This window comes from Lygodium microphyllum, chromosome 19 (assembly GCF_053477565.2).
Source record: "Lygodium microphyllum isolate KBCC chromosome 19, Lygodium_microphyllum_v1.1.10, whole genome shotgun sequence".
NCBI lineage: Eukaryota > Viridiplantae > Streptophyta > Polypodiopsida > Schizaeales > Lygodiaceae > Lygodium > Lygodium microphyllum.
Genome location: NC_141153.1, coordinates 130,998,354 through 131,020,858, shown reverse-complemented (window position 1 = coordinate 131,020,858; position 22,505 = coordinate 130,998,354). Strand labels below are relative to the sequence as shown.

At 42.9% G+C, this 22,505-nt stretch overlaps 1 protein-coding gene across 1 annotated transcript in view; it reads left to right on the top strand.

The window, feature by feature from the left end:
• Nucleotides 1–6,584: 6,584 nt before the first annotated feature.
• Nucleotides 6,585–22,505, top strand: part of LOC148020386 (U-box domain-containing protein 13-like) — a 30,821-nt gene continuing 14,900 nt past the window's right edge. Inside the window, exon 1 of the mRNA XM_087700677.1 lies at nucleotides 6,585–7,396. Coding sequence (XP_087556803.1) covers nucleotides 6,971–7,396 — 426 coding nt within the window. The 5' untranslated portion in view covers nucleotides 6,585–6,970. The remainder of the gene's footprint in view (nucleotides 7,397–22,505) is intronic.

The window sequence follows — 22,505 nt, the reverse complement described above, 5'->3', positions numbered from 1 at the left end:
GTCCCAGTCAGAGAGGGGCCCACCCAGACGACTATTACACAGTTCTTTCAGACAGACAGAGTGAGAGCTACTGTACCAGCCTCCAGCCAGACCTCCGGGCTCACACTACAGCAGGCTGAGGACCAGCGTACCCGACGTCGCACGAGGATCCGTGGGTTTCGGACCCCACAGCCACACCGACAGGAGATCTGGAGGATTCTTGATCTACATCGACAGCAGACTGAGATCCGACAACACTCGACACATTGGATCTCAGATCTCCAGTTTGCTCTTTCTCCACCGCCGATGTACCACATCCTGCATCCAGGAGGGATCACCTGCTATTAGCGACTTCGACGACTGCTACTACATCCCAGGATAGTATATCTCCCTGCATCTATTACATATACACATCGCACCACTTTATCACAGCCGACAGTTGTTCCCCTATCACAGCCGACATTTGTTCCCCCTTTGTAGCCATTATCTGGAGTACCAGAGCTACATACGCACATACACATACACGACACTTATCACACTCATAGCACCGTATTTCCAGTTTCCAGTTTTTAGCTTTTCATTCAGCACTTTTATTTTGGATAGCTGGACCTCATCAGTTGTATCACAGTTTGTCTCATAGGCCAGTTTTGGTCTTTAGAAGACGTTAATATAACTTTCTTTCTTTCTCTCAACGCTCATTGCAAAATGTCACACCGTGGACTAGTTTTGATGCTCTTTTTCTCCATAGTATTGCATTGCTATCTACCTTGCAATAAGCATTGGCATATGAGTTGAAAAAAGCCTTGGTGTATAAGTTGCAATATATGTTGCTATATGCATCAGTATTATATATAGTGACACTTTTAATGACACCGAAAAAAAGTTGCTAACGTTCGTTGGTATGCTCCCATACCCTTGCAATGATGGAAGCTCCCATGGCTATATATGAGCATTGAGAGAAGTATATATGCTATTAGAACCAACCACACCTTGTTCTCATCCCATAATCAACCCCTACCTTGCTCCCATAGCCCAAAAACATCATCCTCATGTAGTCTTGGTTTGTTACACATCTTACCCAAATCAAATGAGGAGCAAGCTACCAATCTTTAGGCTATTTTAATTTCTATTTTACCTCTGGTTATGACAAAGATTAGTGCTAGAAATACCTCCTTAACCAATCCCAAACAACCCTCTATTTTACACATATTGTTACCAATCATACTAGTTTATTCCCATGTATTGTCTCTATTTGTTGAGTTATTTTAACATGTTTTACCTATGTTTATAGTAGAGATTATTGTTGGAAATACCTTCTTAATTAGCCCAAAAACAACCCCTCTATTTCACCATACTGTTATCGATCACTACTAAATTATCTACACATATTGTCTCTATTATAACTGTTATATTTTCAACCTATTTTAGAGGTGATATTATCGTAAATTGGTGAGGATTTTTAGAGTCGTAATACTTGAATTCACTTTTTGTAGATGCTTAGAATTTCAAGGAGTTATTAGTTGTTATCCAGGGAGCTACTGAATTCCTATGAATAGATGACACATGAGACCATGATTGTAAGGGGATTTCATTTACCATGGCTCCAAAGCAATGTGCAACTATAGTGGAGCCCATCATGGCTTCAATAGGAGCAGAGTAGACCATAATGGCAATGAGCGCAGTCCCACTACCACGCCCATCGCCAATTCACCAAGTGCCCATGTATCCAATTAGATGATATGTAATAAAATAGACAAGTAATCACAAGAAACCTTCATACAATTATCAACAATTATATTACGCTAAATCTTCAAACTTCAGAATCTCACAATAGATAAAATTGTATTGTTTACTTAATAATTAAATTGATGTCAATACAAACTATCTCTTGCAACATGGGAATCGACTTAGTTAACTTTTGTAAACAAAAATACCATTCTCAATATGTTAATTAGACATTGAAATTACTTCAAATTGAAAGATCTTATAACATAAAGTAACTATTACAGAAAGTCTTAAAAGAAAACTAGTTAGACTTGTTAAGTTAAACATATGATCAAGAATTTGTCATTGCTATTTTGTAAAATCTTGGATAGATTGTCTAGTCATGTCTTGATAATAAAATTGGAGTTGTTTAAAATAAGGGGCTTAAACATGCAAATGGCTAGAAATCCCAAGCAATGGTAAGGGTAAAATTAGAACAGTGAGAATCCAAAAATTCCCTCAAGTTGTCTAATGCAGAATTATTGAAATTATTGCTTGTCATTATTATTTCAAGTGCAACTAGTAAATAAATTGTTTCAAAATGATTATTTGTGTATTTTAAATCTACTTTAGTATTGGTTGCTATGACAGTGGTTTCTAGAAGCAATTATTGATGGTTTAGTCTATATGGATAGTACAAGAAGCAAGTGTGGCCATCCCCCAAGCACACCACTCAATTCTGCCACCAGGAACTTAGTTCTTAGGACCAATACTATAGACAAGAGGGTTCTTTGCAAGGTGGGATTGATTCCCAATGACTACTGAGGCTCTAGGGAGACTATTACATGGCCTACGATGGGGTAAGTGCCTTCCAAGTCTAGAGTGGTTCGGAAGGTTTTCCATACTAGTTAGGAGATAGGTTTGTTGTTAGATACTTGGTTTTGGGGTGGTTTTGTGCTTGACTTAAGTGGACGAGAGATAACTATTAATTAATTGGTAGGGATAATGTATTCACTATTATTAGAAGTGAAGAAACTATTTTGAAAGGATTGTATTCAATTGTTTTTGTATTAGTGCATTGGATTATGTGAAGGAACCTATGCATAGTAGGTTTTTTAAAGAAGCTAATTTTGAGTGTCTTACTTAACTGTTGTAGGTAATTAGATAACTAAAGAAATGCTTTGAGTGTGCGTGGGAAGTAATTGGGCATGTGCCTCAGTGGGAATGTCCTATATATGAGTGGACTTGATTAATTGGGTGGCTTCTCCACCAATAAGGTTAGGCATAGAGATGAAACATTGACTTTCTTTAGGTCCAAGTCTTAGATCCTGGCACAATACTTTTTTAAGGCCCCTATGAGACTATGCCTTATGGAGAAAGGGGTTGAGGTTCCACTCCTCCACATTTCTCACTCTCACTGAACCAAGTGTGGTGCTTGTTTGCCTTGAGGATTGATTAATCACATAAGTGGCATTTCCTAACTCGATGTTCATAAAGAATGGGTGGCGATGACCACTTCAAGATAGACTTTGATCTTGAAAGATAGGACCACTTAAGTTGTGATTTGTTAAGAGTGAAGATACTAGAAGAATTACACCTCATGTGAGCATTTTGGTTCATGGAGACCAGTGATCTTGATGTCAACATCATAATAGATGCTCAACTGGTTAATAAACTGAAACCAACGTACTTATTCACAACTGCTAAAGGTTGTAAAGCTTGATTGGATTCTTGTCCACTTAAAGCTTATATCCCTTATACTAAATGTATCTCTAGAATGGATTATCCCTTGACCATTTTGGAAGCAAGAAAGTATCTCCCAATGTATTTAAAGCCTAGGATCCTTGTTATTAGCCCCAGCATTACTTTAAACCCAATTGAGCTATTTAATATTTCCAATAATGGAATACTAATATTTCCAATAATGGAATCCCATAGTTTCCATTGGTAATCGCATGGGCGATGCAATAGTCCTACCTCTCTCTTTACCACCTGCATTGGAACAAAAATCACAATATAAGTACGTGGAACAATAACGTTATACTAAAACGGGTCATAATCGAGAAAAAGACCATGCATCACAAAAAGAATTTCTATAAGAGACCTAAAGAAAATGAAGCCACAAAGGCCAAGTATAAGGCACCCAAGTGTTTTCAAGCACCATCGGCAAATGGCCAATGCCAACAAAAAGAGACAATGTCTCCAAGATACCTAATAGAAAGAAAGCTTCCTCTTCTTTGAGGAATCATTAACAAAATCTTCCTCCTTGAGCAAAGCATGCGAAGGTAAAGTAGGGAATTATTCCACAGTTTCCATTGGTAATCACATGGGCAATGCAATAGTCCTACCTCTCTCTTTACCACCTGCATTGAAACAAAAATCACAATATAAGCACATGGAACAACTAACAAAAATCATTTCATCCCAACAATAATAATACCTGGTTAAACATTTGTGAACTATTCCGTATGGACTGACAAACGTTGATGCAGTGTCACAAAACAACCCAAATCCTTGAATCTATACTTGAACCAATGCCTTGGTATCTTATCAGTATGAGAGTGTTGAAATCTCTTCTTATGGTCAACCTCGTACATATGCACCCGAAAACATTGTGTGTATCCACAATATACAACTTCAATAAAAACTGGGAACTTGATGTCAATATTAACATCATCATATAAACACTCGATGACCCTTGCAAGTGTCCTTCTTATAATATCATCACTCGTTACTGTGCGCAACGTACACTGTAGCTCCTTTTGACAGTCAGAAGCTAGGTAATACTGTCACTCTAGGGTAGGCATTTGCAAAAGTTAAATAAATAGTAAAATATAAAAAATAATTTACTTCCAAGAGAGTATATGCCAACCAAACAGGGTGCAGAGAGCAATTCACATATACCCAAAACCAGTGTCCCTACATGGTTGTCAATAACTATATCTCCACAAAGAAAGCAATGCACATTACTACACCTTTCGAAGAACATCCTTGTATACAATGTTTGTGGTCATATCCCCATTCTTTTTACCTAATAGGACTTTCAGACCATGCGAAGATTTTACCCTTGAAAATGCAACATATAGGTGACTATGTGTAAATACTGGTGCCTTTAGATAAAGCCCAACAATGGACAAAGTCTGCCCCTGTGACTTGTTGATTGTCATAGCGAATGCCAACCGGATGGGAAATTGGATTTGTTTCATAGCAAATGGCAATTGTGTAGTATTCGAAATAAAAGTAATTTGGGGAATAAAAACTCATTTGCCCATATTTGCCCCTGTTATTATCTCAGCATCTATCACTTTCCTATTGAAAGTTCTACATATCAACCGTGTACCATTACACATACTTTTTCTTGGGTTTAGGTTTCTAAGAAGAATAATAGGTGCATTTATCTTTAGCAACAATAAATGAGGAGAAAATCCACCTCCAAGGTTCAATATATTTAAATACTCAACAGAGTACAAAAATGAGTCGTCAGGTCACTACAATCGAATCTCCACTATAATATTATTTGACCTTCCCTGGCATCAATTGCAATGCATGATCATTCAAAGTAGCCACCTCTGTATTCCGCGAGGCAAGTATAGCCCACTCACTAAAATATGATGTGTAGTTACCCACATTGGACATGTCACTATACACACTATCAATCAAGGTTTCGATAGACTGCCCTTTTAATACCATGATAGTGAAACACACAACTTATCACAGCTTTCGGTAATACCCACTCCATCACCTATTCCTTGAATTCAACAGATGAACCCATTGTCCACTACCCTACTAGTTGTTGACACTCACATATTCCCAGATAGCCTTAGTACCCTTATGTAATGCCACAAATCAGAGTAACACAATGCATCATTAACAATATCCTCATGTTTTCCCTTTACCACAACCAGCAAGACCTACCTAAAATCCCCTCCAAACAAAACAGCTTTTCCACCAAATGACTTAACACAACTCATAACATCTCTTAGAGTTCTATCAACCGCTTCAAATGCATATCGATGGGTCATAGGAGCCTCATCCCACAAAATAAGGCTCGATTGTCTCAATAACCGAGCAAGGTCACTTTGAACATGAATATTGCAAGTGGATCGATTATTTAATTCTAATGGGATTTAAAACCATGAGTGAGCCGTACAACCACCTGGTAAAAGCAAGACAACAATGCCACATGATGCTGTTGCCAGTGCTATACGGCCGCCACTACGCATCTTCGCAAGTAAGCATTTATACAGGAAAGTCTTCCTAGACCCATCAGGACCATCCAAAAAGAATACATCCCCAGTATCTGTGTCAAAGATTTTGGGTTTTGACTTTAAGTAGTTAAGTGCATCTTGAAAACATTAGAGTTCTTAGAAGTATGTACAAAATTTCCCTATCTCATCTCTTGGGGTCCTCTTCCTTGTACACATCATAGATGCTCTCAATGGATTTTGATTGGAGGGATTAGCTTATGATGATCCTCGATAGAATCTACAACCCTTTGCCCCCCTATGTTGAGAGTCTATTATTTCATCGATGCAAAGCCACCTAGCATATCTCAAGACCAACCTTAAGTGAATTTGTTAAATAGAGGAGCTTAAGTTGGTTATGATCTTCATCTTTGTAGAACCCACTGAGAAATTCCTTTTGCACTTTAGTGGTTAGTAGGTGCACTAGACTTGCTATGTCTTGAGGCGAGTGATCCATGTGCTCTCTTGTAGTGTCAGGAAGTTCGAGATTGAATAAATATGTCAAGGAGGGACTTCTAGATTTGCCGATTTAATATAAAAAACATCTACTTTAAATTCCAAAACTGAACAATTGAAGGAGGGATCCTTTTGAAAACATTAGATTCACATAAATTTAAGAAATTGAACAGGATCGGAAACTCAAAAGTCTCTGATTCCAAGTTTCGTGAAGCTTTCCAAAGGCAGGCTAAAAAGATTGGTGCTTGACTGTAGAGTCCCGACTCCCGAGGATCGAGAGGAAGCGTGAAATTGTGGATCAATTCAGTTTCAATCCCAAATTTCTAGCTTTTATTGGGAGGCCGGCCTGCCATTGACCAGAAAAAAAACCAGAAAACAAGATAGCCTGTTTGGTCTCTCTTTCTCTCTCCCCTCGAGGCTCGAACCCTTCTCGTGTTAAGGAACAACAAACAACCTCGGTTTTCGGTTTTGCAGAGCAGTATCAGAGAGGGTGCCAGAACAGGCAGGATCAGCAGAGCAGATGCCAGAGCGGCAACATAGAGCAGCATCAGAAAGTGAGAGAGAGGTGGCAACAGTTTTCCTGATTAATGGAATGCCATAATCGGACAAGCTTAGCACCCCCGTTGGACGTCCTCTTCTCAGGCGTGAAGCAAGGCGGTGACCCTATTCAGGCCGCTAATGACCTCCCTCATCCTCCCAGCTCGGCCATAAGACCCGATCCATTAGACCGTCATGAGATGGTGGACCCTTCTGATTCGCAGGGGCTAGTGCAGAGACTCATCGAGCTCATAAATGAGATCTCCTTGATTGGTGAATACAGGAGGTTGTTCAAGACCGATTGTGGAAACCTGACCAGGAGAGTGAAGCTGCTTGCCCCCCTCTTCGAAGAGGCGAAGGATTTCAAAGTGCCACTTCCCACGCAGGCGCTGACAAGCTTCCACTCCCTCGAGAAGGCCCTGAAGGTTGCCCGAGAACTTCTTCGACTATGCTCCTCTGGCAGCAAGATTTATGTGGTAAGTATTGCTTTGTTGGAAGTGCAGCTCTGTCTTTGGTGCTCCGCAGGACTCACTTGCAATTCATCTGGTCAAACTCTTATTGTGAAAATCAGAACAATGAAGTGTGATGGTTTCTGTTGTTTATACTCGAGTGCATTGCCAATACTTTATGGGTGGCACAAAATCACCTTGTTGCTTTAGTAGTTACGTGGGCTAACTATTTGTGAAAATCAGCTCTTGATATAGTGCATTGGCTGCAGTACCATCTGCTGCCTCACATCCTGAAGGTTGGATTAAATGGTTGAATTTCCTACTTGAGCTGGATCCATATGTACTGTCTCATACCATGTTTATTTGGTCATTTCGAATGAATTGCTGACCTAAGTTTCAGCAGTGGCACTCACAGATGAGGTACTGTTTGACAATGCTTTTGTACAATCAGGATCACTAGAGTGAGATAGACACAACTCTTGTCACATGTAGGAAATATTCTTGGTGGGCTTATGTGTGTATTAGGATGTAATCAGCTACCTTCTGAGATGGCTGAATGTAATGAAAGAAGCTGAGAGGAGAGAGAAGGGGAGCTGAGGAGAGAGAAAGAGAACAAGAAGAAGAAGGAAGAAGACTAGAAGAGGAGAGAGAAAGAGAGAAAAGAGAAGAGAAGGGAGAAGGAAGCCATGGAAGCGGGAGATGAAGGTGAAGAGTGTGATCTTGATAATAACTGGTTGCCCTAATTTGGGGCTCTTACACCTTAAATACCCCGACCAGTGTGACGGGGTGTCTAAACCCTAGTCGGTGTGTATCTCGCTTGTTACAATCCATCCCCATGCGAAAGGTTTTTGCCCTAAAAAACAAGGAGAAATAGAGGGGAGTGATGGGTGGGCTAAGGGAGGGTTGCAGAGTACTACTCAGAGCCCTTTGACAATGAAGATTAGGTGTGGAGAGACTAGGGACAGCATGCAGTCCTGAACCGGTCTGCTCAAGTAAACCGGTCATAACTTTTGATAGGCTGCTCCAAATAGGGCGTACCATATGTTGAAACGGAGCTTATGATGAGTACTTTCAGCCTATGTAGAATGCACATGCATGTGATTTGAGTAAGTAAGAAATTGTTCTAAAACAGTGTGCAGTCTGCGGGCGGGAAGTGGGCATTCTTGGCGCCTACCCTTGGAAGAAGCCGTTGGGGTTAGTCTTCCAGCCGTTGGGGTTTACGGAGGTAGGGAAATTCATTGAGGATAGTTGCTGGGCGCCAAGAGGCTTCTTCCAAGGGTAGGCGTTGCCATTTAATGAGGTATTCTTTGATGGATCGGGATCGTAAGTGCTTATCTCGCTGTCCAATGATTGCTTCAAGAATATATTGAGTGATGCCCTCTTCATCTATGGGGGAAAGTTCTTTCACATAGTCCACTGAGGAGCACATTGTTGACTGACATGAAGCACATTGTGGATTTTGGTGGTAGGGGGGAGTTCTAAGCGGTAGGCCAAGTCGCCAACTCTCTTCAGGAATCGGTATGGGCCATAGAAGTGATGGGCTAGCTTGTTACTGCTACCCTCTTTGAGAGTGGAGTAGTGGGACTTAGGCACTTTCAAAAGGACCAATTTTTTCTCTTGGAATTCCAAATGCCTTCGTTTTTAATCAGCATAGAGTTTTATGTGTATTTGGGCCTTCTGAAGATTCATTTTGCATTGCTGAAGTAAAGCTTGCATGCGATCCAATTCAGCTTGACTCTGAGGATTGATCTTATCAGTAAACAAGACTATAGGAAGGGGAACCTTATACCCATGTAAGGTCTCAAAAGGGGAAACTCCAATGCTAGAGTATGTGGAGTTATTATATGCAAACTCAGCTAAGTGAAGCCACGTATCCCAATTGTGTTGTACATCATGGGAAAAGTGCCTCGAATATGTCTCAAGCCATTTGTTCACTCTCTTAGTTTGGCCATTAGTCTGAGGGTGGTATGCAATGCATAGAAACATGAAACGGGGAACGGGAACGGGGAATGGGGACGGGGACGGGGACGGAAACGCCAAACCTAAGGAACGGGGACGTGGGAACAGGAACGGCATTTAAAAAATCAAAATTCATGAAAAAAATTTAATATTTCACTTATAATCCATGTGGACTCTGGAGTGTTAAAACTTAAAACCAAGGTATATAATCCACAAGGACAAATCATTTTAAGTTTTAACTTTAAGATATCATGCATTATTCTAAAACTACTCATTAGAAATTGAATTGCAACTTACAAGGCTCAAGAGGTAAGCTATTCAATTATAAATAATAAAATCCATAATACATATGCCAAAAATTATAAATGATAAAACAATGAACAATGAACTAAACTTTAAAGTCTAAGCTAAAAGAACATGCCTATGGTACCATTGCCAAAAAACTTAAAAGATTACAAATATGAAATTGAAGTCTAATCTTTGAAAGAACATGCTCATTGCCCCAAAAAATACTACAAATCTAAAGTCTAATCTCTAGACTGAAGCAAAATGCGGCATGCCAAAATAGCCCAAAGGGCAACTGCAAGACTCAAGTACAAATATAATATCAGCATGGCACAACTGTCAACAGCCCAAGTGTCACAGTGTCATCAATGATCATAATATCATATATAATGTAAATGTGTCATGACTCATGTATCATGAGACTTGTGATAAGTAAGCTAAATCAAAGATCATGATCATGATCTGAGGCTGCTCTAGCCACTCCTGAAGTGCCAGTCTCATCATCATGTGTACCATGAATTGCTGCATCTCCCTCAACATCATCATGTGTCTCCTCTTCTTGCTGCATCTCCCACTCTGTGAATGGATCAGGCTTTGTTGTCATACTGTTACATAACATCCTCAAATTAGCACTAACGAATACTAGATCATTTGCCCTCTCCACACCAAGACGGTTCCTCTTCTTTGAAGCAATGTGAGCGTAGGTACTCCACAATTGCTCCAAACAAGAGGAGCTAACTGACTGACTCAAAATACGGATGGCTAGTTGCTGCAACTCAGGACCATCCGAACCATAGTCCTCCCACCACAAAGCTGCCCCAATCTTACAGCCATAGAAACAGGGAATGCCCGTTCCGGGCCTTAGGAACGGATTAACGCGTTCCGGCATGTGTCTACCAGCGAAACGCCCATGGAACGTTCCTGCCCGTTCCCAGCCCCGTTCCGCACCGTTCCGGGCCGTTCCAGCAACTGTTCCCTGTTTGGAACGGCCGTTCCCTGGAACTGCAGCAAGTGTGGATAGACGACTGGAGGCAACTGCTCTTCCACCATGCAACACCATGTTTGGAACTGCACCAAGCGTGGACAGACGACTGGAGGCGACTGCTGTGTGATACGTAACAGGCAACAGCTGCACGCGACGGGGCGACTGCACGGCGGGCACGCGACGGGGCGTCCGCATTGCACGGCGGGCACGGCGACCAGCGCGTAACGGCAAAAGGCGGGCTTCACAACGCACGATTGATGGGTCCGTTGACCCATAGATTTTTTCAAAAATTCAATCTTTTTTTTTAAATCTCCACCCATTGACGGGGTTTCGCACGCGTGAGCACAAGATCTCTTATCTGTTCAAAATCGGCTCAGAAGTTTGGGGCTTTTCTCGAATCTGGGGATCTCAACACAGAATTGGACAATTTGACTCAGAAATTGCAAAGTCGGTGCACATCTACCCGGGAATTTTGGGGCTTTTCACATTTTATTGAAATTCTTTCAATTTCACTGAAATTGGTGCACGCAAGACTTGGAAAATTTGGGGATTTGTCCAGATTTGGTGCGAGCAAGATGCAACAGTGATATCATGCCACCCTTCTCACTTCCACCATGCAATCTTCCAACTAACTTAATCTATGAGCTCTCTCTCTCTCTCTCTCTCTCTCTATATATATATATATATATATATATATATATATATATATATATATATATATATATATATATATATATATATATATATATATATATGCCGTTCCTTCCGTTCCCGTTCCCGTTCCCTAACTTTAGGCGTTCCCCCTGTTCCGGGGGGTCCCGGTCTCGATCCCGTTCCCGTTCCCCGTTCCTGGTAACTATGCTTACAGCGATCCTCCTGTGCATTTCCACAACCAAAAGAACCCCGAAAGGTCTTGTAACATGAAAGCTGATCTTTGATCTTTCGTCTAGTGCCATGATCAGGCACTAGACGAGACAATATAAGTCTCCATGCATCCATAACCTCAGTGTCATTCTCCTGACCCTTGCCCTGGAACTCAGGATCCACAACAAATGCAGCTGCATGCATGGGTGAGCTATAGGAGTTCCACCTCGTCACAACTAAATGGTGTATTTTCTCATACGCCTCATCATTTGGTGCCAACTCCTGCAACTTTTCATTCAGCCTGTCCATAGCCTCATATACCTTGCCAATGCAAGGTTGCATAGCATCCATAACCCTCAATAAATGTACAATGGGTGATACCATAGCATCTATCCGCTTTACATCATCCCAAAAAGTGGAGTTATTTGCTTTCTCCAAGCATAAGATACCTGTAGGAGTATCTGCCAATGTTGATGAGGTAAACTCATTACTAAGAAATAACTGCCTCAAGGCACCACTGCATTCTCTTAACCTGCCTAGCATCAAGAAGTTAAAGGCAAATCTGGTATCAGAGTATTTTAAAAGTGTCTTCTTCGACTGCAAAGAGAAGTGATGGCGAAGAAACTGGTGATTCAAAACAAAGCTAACCATTTGAGCTCCTTACTCTATGATAGGTGTAATCCATGACAGGTTACCAATATCCTTTAGTAGGTTGTTCAAGCAATGAGCCATACAATATGAAACTGTGATATGCGGATAATATCCCTGAATAATAGCACCTGCTGCCCTATTTGCAGGCTCTCCATCTGCAACAAATCCCACAACATGCTCTGGGCCAATAAGCTCAACACCTGTAACCCACTTTGCTGCAGGTACATCTGCTGACTTTCTTGTCCCCGATGCATCATGTGAAGATATGAAATACATTTCTCCACGAGAATAAGCAACCATACCATGAATGGATCGCTTGCGTGTATCACTCCAACCATCAGCAATCAAGGAAACTCCATTTTTAGCCCACATGCTCTTTCTAGTCACTGCTGCTTGCTCAACAAGGCGCTTTTCCTTGTCGAGCAAAGTGGTGCGTGAGGTCTCTGATGATGGAGGTACATACGAAGGGCCATACTCACCAATCTTCTTGCACATTACTTTAAAATACTCTGACCTGGCTGCACGAAATTGAATGTGGTCATGATAAAAAAAGCGTGCCACTGATGTATCCATCTCTTCCTTCTTCTTGGGATCCCAACTAGCATCAAGTGTGCTTTGTCTACGTGCAACATGTGGCGTTGTTGATGCCATGGCCGATGCAATGCCTGCAGTAGGTGTGGAGGTAGCACTTCTTGATACTGACCCTGCTCTAGATACATTTGATGGGGATGGTGTCACAAAAGTTGCAGGGTCAACTGCAACACGTTGTGGTCTAGATGCAAGATAAGCTTGTTGACCTGCTACACGGTCACGAAGCTCCCTTTGCTTCTCCAAGGTCACATTTGGACAAAACTGCACCTCTGAATTTGGCTCATGTAGGAGATGAGCTCGGATCTGATTATGCATAAATATTAAAATGGAACAAGTGGCAATTGGTAGTCCATATTCTAATATTTAAGGAACTTTGAAAAATTAAAATCAATAAAAATTTGAAATACAAATGCTCGGCTCAATGGATTACCTTGTTTGCTCCACTAGTTCGCTTGTATGGGTAAAGCTTGCAAGTCCATGGTCGAGATCCTCCACCACTCAAAAAAATGACCAATCATCAGACCTTCTTCCTCGACCACCAACCTGACGAGCGGGGCGGGAAGATGAAGCCATTTATGATTTTAGGCTGAAAATTGAAGGTTCAAGAGTCCAGAGAAGGAAAAATTGAAGGCTCGAGAGAAGGGAGAAGACTCAAGAGTCAAGACTCACTCAAGAGTTGAGAGAGAAGGGAAAGGGAGAGAATAAAGAAGAAGAAGAAAAGAGGAGAACTTGGAACTTGGAAAAGAACTTAGAAGGAAGAGGAGAAGAAGGAAGAGAAGGAAGAAGGTTCAAGGAAGAAGGAAGAAGAGAAGGGAGAAGTGAAGAGAAGGTAGAAGGAAGAAGAGAAGGAAGAGAAGAAAGAGAAAGAAGAGAAAGAAGAAGAAGGAAGAGATTGGAGGTGGGAGGAGAAAGAAGAGAAAGAAGAAGAAGGAAGAGAGGGAAGAGAAGGAAGAGAAGAAAAAAGAAGAAGGAAGAGAATGAAGGTGGCTGGGCCGCTGGCCGCTGGGGGCAGGATGCAGGCGGGTCCCGGGAGTAGGATGCATGTGGGAGTAGAACGCGAAGAACAGGATGCAGGCGGGAGTCTGGGCGCCGGGCGGGAGTAGAACGCGAAGCGCAGGCGGATGCAGAATGCGGGCGACCGAGCGCAGGTAAGTTTCGCTTGCCACGTGGCGTTCTCTGTCCCCTTTCAGACAGGGAACGTTCCTTCATTTGGAAACGCGGTCCATGACGGATACATTCCGGGGACGGCGATTCTGCGTGCCGGGGGGCCGTTCCGGCCGTTTCCTGTCACTATGATGCAGTGGATGGAGCAAGCTTGGTCTCCATGGAGGTGAAAACTATCTGCCAAAAGTTGCTCATAAACTTTGCATCCCAATCATGTACTATGACTTGTGGTAAGCCATGCAACTTGAAGACATTTTCCATAAACTGAGTGGCCACTTGAGAGGCAGTATAGTGGACCTTAGTGGGGATAAAGTGGACAGCTTTGGTGAGGCGATCAACTACCACATAGATACTGTTCCACCCTTTCTTAGTCACAGGAAGGCCAGTGATAAAGTCCATTGTGATGTGAGTTCATTTCCCTTTAGGGATAGGGAGAGGCTGCAAGAGGCCAACGGGCCTGAGTGTACTATCCTTGTTCTGTTGGCATGGAATACATTGGGTCACAAAGTCCTTGACGTCCCTCCATGAGCCTTTTTAATGAAAGCTCTTGGCAATCCTGTCATATGTTTTGAAAACACCCAAGTGACCGGCAGTGGGGCAAGAATGCATTTCTTCCATGATCTTCTGCGTGAAGGGGGAGGTGTATGGGATGACAATCTTGCCATGGGACCAAATAAGGCCATGCTTGAGCTGATATTGGGAGTTTTCAGCCATAACCCCATGTTGTAATTTCTCAAATATGTGGCTGAAATGATCATCTAACAAGTAAGCCTCTTGGAGCTCTTCAACCCAATCACTGTGCAATTCTGAGGTAGATGACACTCTGCATGCCCACATTCGAGAGAGAATCGGCCACAATATTATCCTTGCCCCGTGTGTGTGAACGTCGAAGTCATAGTTCTATAAGGTTGCCACCCATCGCCTTTGCTTAGGAGTCAAAGTAGACTGAGTCAAGAAGTATTGGAGGACTCGGTGATCGCTTTTTACTTGGAAGCGGCTGCCATACAAATAGTGGTACCATTTCTTGATGGCATGGAGGATGGCCAACATCTCTTGGTCATATACATTCATTTGCATCTCCTTTTCATCAACCTTGCGGCTTTCAAATGCAATCACACCATGCTCTTGCAACAAGACTGCACCAATACCTCGGCCACTGACATCACAATGAATGGTAAATAGCTTAGAGAAGTCAGGGCAAACAAGGATGGGGGCTGAAGTAAGCGCGTCCTTTAACTGTTTACAGCTATGATCTGCAGTGGCATCCCAAAAGAATGACTCTTTTTTCAAGCGATCAGTCAAAGGTGGTGCAATGGTGGCATAGTGCTTAATGAAGCATCTGTAGAATGAAGAGAGACCAAGGAAGCCACGCAAGGAAGTGGTGGTGGAAGGAGTGGACCAATCCATAACACATTGCACCTTTTTCGGGTCAGCTTGTATACCATTTTTGCTCACAATGTGTCCCAAGTACTCCACAGATATCTGCATGAATATGCATTTGCTCTCATTAGCAAAGAGTCGATGCTCTCTCAATATGTCAAACACCCTCCGAACGTGTGTCAAGTGCTCCCTAGATGACTTGCTGTAAATGAGGATGTCATCAAAGAAGACAAGTACGAACTTGAACAGAATGGGCTGCAGGATTTTATTCATGAGGCTTTGAAAGGTGGCAGGGGTGTTAGTCAACCCAAAAGGCATCACAAGAAAATGGTAAAGTCCACGATCAGTCCTGAAGGCCGTTTTGACCTCATCTCCTGCCCGCATACGAATCTGATGGTAGCTAGAGCGCAAGTCAATCTTAGTGAAAAAGCATGCCCCTTTTAACTCATCCAGCAAATCATCAATCCGTGGTATGGGGTAGCGGTTCTTCACTGTAATTTTGTTCAAATCCCTGTAGTCAATGCACATGCGAAAGGAGCCATTTTTCTTCTTGACTAAGAGGACAAGGGATGCATAGGGGGAATAACTTGGTTCAATGAAACCCATCTCCAACAACTCCTTGATTTGCTTTGCAACCTCTTCACGCTCACACTTGGAGAGTCTATAGGGGGCTTTGTTCACTGGCTTGGAATGGGGCTCTAGGTCAAGTGGGTGGTCCACTTGTCTCTTGGGAGGGAGGGATGTAGGCATCTGAAATAAGTCATTGTATTCCTTAAGTAAGGCTTGCAAGGCAGAGTCATGTGATACTGCGGAGGGCTGATCAGAAGTATCCTTATTTAATTGCAAAACAAAGATTTGTGAGCATTTCTTAAACTCCCGTTTGAGTTGCTTTGCTGTAATGAGCTGAAAATCAGCATGATCTCAAACTCCCTCTAGGTGGATAGGCTGTCCATGCATCATAAACTCCATGTAAAGCTGAGAGAAGTCTATAGCAATTTTTCCCAATTGTTTTAGCCAATCACAGCCCAAGACAACATTAATGGGGCCCATATCTAGGGCAATCAGATCAACTAGTGCCACATAATTTTCAGCCAAGCATAAGGGAATTGCGAGACATACATGTGTGCTGATTTCTTCTTCTCCATTTGCTACTTGGACCTTCAAGGGGTGGTGTAATGCCATAGGGGTACATTTCAACCGATCAATGGCTGATTTATTGACAAAATTGTGAGTGCTTCCACTATCCACAAGGATAAAAACATGCTTCCCATTGATACTGCCTTGAATGTGAAGGGTACTGGGGCTACAGGAACCCGTCCAAGCATCCAAGGAGATCGAGCAAAGGGAAGTGGGAGGTGAGTGGGATGTTAAATCAAGTATCTGTGAGGGAGCACCGCCCGGGTCAAAGGGAAAACCATCCTCCAGGTCATAGAACTGCTCATGATCAACATCCTCCATGGGCTCAGTCTGGTCAATGGCCAAGTCATCCTCTTCATTGTGCCAATCTTCCATGACATATATGCTATGAACATTGACCTTAGCTGTCTTGTACGGGCATTTGGAGGCATGATCGGCAGTGTACTTATCTCCACATTTAAAGCATAGGCCTTTTTCTTTGCATTCCTTCACAACATCTAGGGAGATGAACCGTTGACTACTGGATCCATGGGAAGGTGACGCAGTGGACTGTTTATTTTCAGCATACCTATTTTCAGTAGTAGAGCCTGATGCTGTCCCAAAAGTGCCCATTTTTCTTTCAGCATGGAAGGCGGGGTAAGTGGGTACTTTGGGGCTGCTATTAGACATAGAAGTGCCTCGAAAACTGCCTCCGTATGGGGCTGATCGTGAAGGGATGCGGGGAGGTCCAACACCTTGCTGAAAATGCTCATTCTTACGGTACTTTCTTGCATATCTCTCAGCTAGTTCGATTGCATCAAACAGTGTAGTGGAATCTTCCCAATCAATGAACTGTTGATTCTTCCGATTGATATAGCGCCACCAAGTGTGGGCAAAACCTTCCAAATGGAGAGAAGTAAAAAGTATTTTCTGAACATCAGTGCGGGGGTAGATGTTGAAGTAGGACTCCAACTTGGACGTCCATTCTTCCAGGTTAGATGGTGAGAGGGATTGCCCATTATACTTTGTGAGAACGACCTTGTCACGCAGATCATAGGGGCCATGCTGCCTATGAAATCCTTGCTGTCCATGCATCCCGTGGTGGCCATACATGCCCTGCTGTCCATACATCCCTTGTGGTGCATTCAGCCCATGTTGTCCATTATAGCCATGCTGTCCATGATTGCCAGGCTGGCCATTTGTACCATATTGTCTTGATGGGGCTGATTCATATGTGGTGCATGGGGGCTCCTAGGTAGAGCGGGTGAAATTCGACCCAAGGTGGGAGGCGGCCTCAAGTGAATGTTGCTGGCATGGTGGACGGGGAAATTCAATAGGGGCTCATCATGCGTATGAGAGGGTTCCCCGATCTCATAGGTAGAAGGAGAAATTCCCTTAGCGCCAAGTATACCCTGTGGGCCATGCGATGGTTCCTGATGTGGAGGGCGTCTAGACTCATGTCTAGAGTCATTGGTCTTCTCTTGGGATGAAGCGGTCGCTAACTGAGCAATAAGAGCAGTGAGCTGTTCCAAGGTCTGTTGGGTCTTTGAGTTTGAGATAGCCATGTGCTTGATCGCTTCATCAAACTTGGACATCATTTGACGGTGGTTGGTGACCATATCATTGTGGCGTTCCATATGACAGAGCTCATGTTGGCAGAGGGTGTGATTAAGAAGGACATACGGGTTCGTTTCAGGCATTTCCTCTTGTATGTCACCATGATAATCTTGCGCTGAGCTTGGTTCCTCATTTATGGAGGTCCGGGAGTCTCTAATCTCCCTCTGGAGTTCCTCTCGGGCCTTGCTTTTGCCTTTCTAGCCAGCCATCTGGGTGCAGTCCTCAGGACCTGCTGTTAGTAAAAGGGGCGTAACTCTTTGTAGGAAACTCCGATTGGTGAGGTTTCGGGTTCTAGTCGGAGGGGACGACGGTCTCTTTGAGATGAGCTATTAACCTTTATGACAGAAAATGATCAGAATTTTTTGTAAGGGGTTTACAGTGCTTGTCCTAGAGCGGTCTGCATCTTGTCCACAGTGACCCTAGTGCGCAAAAATGGGCATAACTTTCACATCGTAACTTCGATTGGGGAGATTTTTAATTCAAACCGGAGGGGACGAAGCCCTCTTCGAGATGAGCTATAGGGTTCACCCCGAGATTCAGGACATAATTTTTTGCAATGGGATCTTTGTGATAGTCCTGCAGGACTGTGACAAAAAACACTGCTTGTCCCTTAGTACCAATGTTTTACATGGATAGAGCATAGATCAAGGGGTCTGATCTGCCACATCAATAGCATCTTAAGCATACTAAACATAATCCCGAGCATCATTGCATACCCATCAACTCTGTCATTCATGCATAAGTACATTCATTGCCATACATCTCCATTGATTGCATGTACTTCAAGTGGCATACATGGGTGCCATTAGCATTGTGGGGTATCCAAGAGAGATCATTTGGGCAGGGAAGTGGGGCTCATGAAAGTACCTGCATCTGCAAACAAGTATTGGGTTTCGGATCACCAGGAGGTGGGCAAAGTTCCCCCCGGGCCGGGTTGTGCACCCCTTCAGGGTCTTAAGTGGTAAGGGAGGGTTACCTTTCTTTTGTCTTACCACCTCGCCCAGCATCGGCCTTTTTCCTCAGCCGGAGTATACATGGCAGACATTTTTAATTAGCAATCAGCATGAGATGCATTGGAAAGAAGACATTGGGCCTTTTCATGAGATGCAAGGAACAATGAAGGTTGGGGTAGGGGTTACCTTGGTAGTCCAGTGACTCACTGGTTGCTACTTACCCAATGTGCAATGGCTAATATTCATCCAAGATCATAAGACAAGGTAGGGGGTTAATGTCAGCCATTACAATGAAATTCAGGAAGAGGTATGATGTTTGTATGCAATCTTGAATCTCTCCAACAATGGATTAAGCTCAGCAAGTGGCTAAATTGTGAGATTAAGATCAGAATGGCATACCTCTTTAATGCTTGGGACGACCGTTGAAGCCCAAATCATCATGATGCTGCTTGCTCCATTGATCAAGTCCGGTTGTTGGTTGGGCATCCGTGGAAGAGTGCTTCAGCATTTGAGTGCTCTTGCTGATGAAGAAGGCTCCCAAGTCTATCCCCGAGCTTGAGCTTCAAGAATGGGAAGCTTCAAGTGAAGCTTTCGTGGCTGCCCGCAAACCTTCCGATGCATGTTGAGCTCAATGGCTTTATCCGGGCAAGAGAAATCCTTCACGGGCTGAAGGGGTTGTGGGTTTGAACTCTCCAGGTCAGAGAGAGCTTCAGTTAGAAGAATCCATGGCTGCCCCAAATTGTCTCAAACAGTCCCAGCTGCTGTCCACCATGGGAGTTGATTCCGGGAGCAAAAGTGCCAAAGGGGGAAGGCCAAAGTGCTGAATCAGTGCCCTGGAGTGGCAGGGAGGGGAGGGCAGCAAGAGGAGGAGTGGCAAGAGGGCTGGGGAGGGGCAGGACAGCCAACGCAAAATGCGCCGAAAATTACGGGGCTGTCCTGCAGGCCTCCTGCGCAGCAAATCCCCCCAGTCCACCACTTAATCAGAAGCTTGGGGGGTCAGGGAAGGAGTCCCGGGGCTGGTTGATGTCGGGGAGCACCCTCAGGTTAAATTTTTGGGGGTTTCTTTGGGCTGGCAGCCATGGCAGCTTGCAGGAGAAGAGAGAGAAAGAGGGTTGGGGCAAAAATTGACGGAGGTTTTGCCCTCTTCCAACTCCTGGGACTCTAAAGTTGGCCTGGAACCCTTAAAATTTGCATGAAAAGATTGCAAAAAGTGAGGTCATTATATTTATGAATGTAGGAAAAGGATTGCAAAAGAGAAAAAAAAGAACTCTAGTATGGGTGCCCAAGAGAGTATGTGATGTTCGGAAATAATAGCTTATATTTATTGATGTATGTGATCCCATGTGGTCTCATGCTCTTTGGGGGTCATTTCGGCATATGGCTTGAAGGGCAAATCAAATCTATTTATGTATTTTAAACATTTGGTTGTTGAATTGAAAATTGAAACTGGTTTGAAAGTGTAGACTCTTTGTATAGATAAAGGGGGGGAGTGCATGTCTAAGTATTATTTGTTAGACCATGGCGTTGTACATCAATCTACAATGAGGAGGACTTCTCAACAGAATGGAGTGGTAGAATGCAAGAACGATACTCTTATGGAAATTACTAGATACAAGGTGAGAAGCAAAGGCCCTATGTTCAAGTGATTTGGTCATGCTTTCTAGATACGATAGCAAAGGGAAAGAAATGCAAATGCAAATGAGTCCAAAGCTAATGCTAGGCAGCCTTCAAAGAAGGGCAACAATGATGTAGATAGGTCAAAGAAGGAAAAATGCCACTACTGCAAAAGGCGAGGTCATTACATTTATGAATGCAGGGAAAGGATTGCAAAAGAGAAGAAAAAGGAATCTAGTATGGGGCCCAAGAGATACTAGTGACTCGCACGATCGATTGTGATGCTTTAGCCAACTTTGTGGAGGAAGATGATGCCGCGTTTAAGAAGGACAATGCAATGTGTGATGTTTAAAAATTATAGCTTGTACTAAGTGATGTATGTGGTTCCATGTGGACTCATGCTCTTAGGGGTCATTTGGTTATATGGCTTGAAGGCCAAATCGGATCTATTTATGTATTTTAAACACTTGGGTGGAAACTAAAACTGGTTTGAAAGTGCAAACTCTTTGTATAGATAGAGGAGGGGAGTATATGTCGAAGGCTTATTTGTTAGACCATGGCATTGCGCATCAATCTAGAGTGAGGACGACTCCTCACCAAAATAGAGTGATAGAACGCACTAAGCGTACTCTTATGGAAATAACTAGATGCAAGTTGAAAAGAAAAGGGCTGCCTTATAGATTTTGCCTTGAAGGCCTTATGTGGTCAATTGGACTAAAGACAACATGTAGTCTTATGCATCACATTTATTAGTGTGAACGGACAGAATTGTTGCACATTTGGTCAAGGTTGGTGAGAGCATGTGAGGACGTTGTGTTGGAGACGAGTCTGGCATGATTCAAGAGCAAGGCACATGGGAATCATCGGTATCAAGAGAGTGTTGGTTTGTGATAGCAAGTCACATATGATTTGTGCAAGTTTTGAATAATGATAAAAAAATATTGAATGCGGCGCCAACCTTAGGGGCCAATAGACGTCATGTGTGGTATATGAGCACTCTAGCTTCAATTGTGTGTGGATTTTTCTTGGCGAATTTATTGTTAAGCTAAATTAGGTGTTTGCTGAAATGTGGTCTACTATCCTTTGGGCTTTTGGAGGCTAGTTTCATGCTTTCATTGTTGGGATTGTTGTTAGTTATGATTGCCATCTCTTGCCTATGAGCCTTAGTCTAAGTCAGACGAGGACTTTAGGAGCTTTGATATGTCTGTCATTTGTTTTAACAGAGGAGTTAGCTCACTCTAGAGCATCCCTTTCATTGCCTTTTTGTGCATTTTCTTCTTTGATTGGGTTTTTGTGTGTATTTCTTGAGTAGTTTCTGCATTTTCTAGTCTACCATCACTTGTCGGACATTGTCCATCCCTGCTAGGATTTTTTCCTGCCTTGTAGTGCAAATCAGCATATTGTGTCTGTATTAAATGTAATAGGTCCATAATTTAGGCTCCCAAGTGCATGTTAGTCAACATTTAGGGATTTAGGCTATTTATAGCCCCTAGTTGGCTGGTCATCATCATCTTCTTGTCTTCAACTTGGGTGTCTTTGTAGGCATACAATGTGCTTTTAATGCGTGAATTATTGAAGCCAAGAGCAATCAAGTATGCATGTATGTTCTCATACCATGCCCTAGGTGCTTGCTTTAAACCATAGAGGGTGTCACAAGAACGTGGAATTTTTGGATGGAACGTGGAATTTTTGGATGCTTTGCTTATGCTAAGACATTTGATTAATATAATATGCGAATGTGCAATATTGAGATGCACATGTGATGCACATAGCAAACATTTCATGGTAATAGGCCAAGGATCCTAAGGCAACAGTGGATGTCAAAGGCAAAAGTTGCAACAAGTTATTCAACTGAGTTTTGGGTGACAGTTGGTGTTGGTTTGGCCGTGGGATAATTAATTGGCCAATAAGGGTCAGTGGTGACGCTAGGGACTAGGCATTTTGCTTGTCCAAGAGT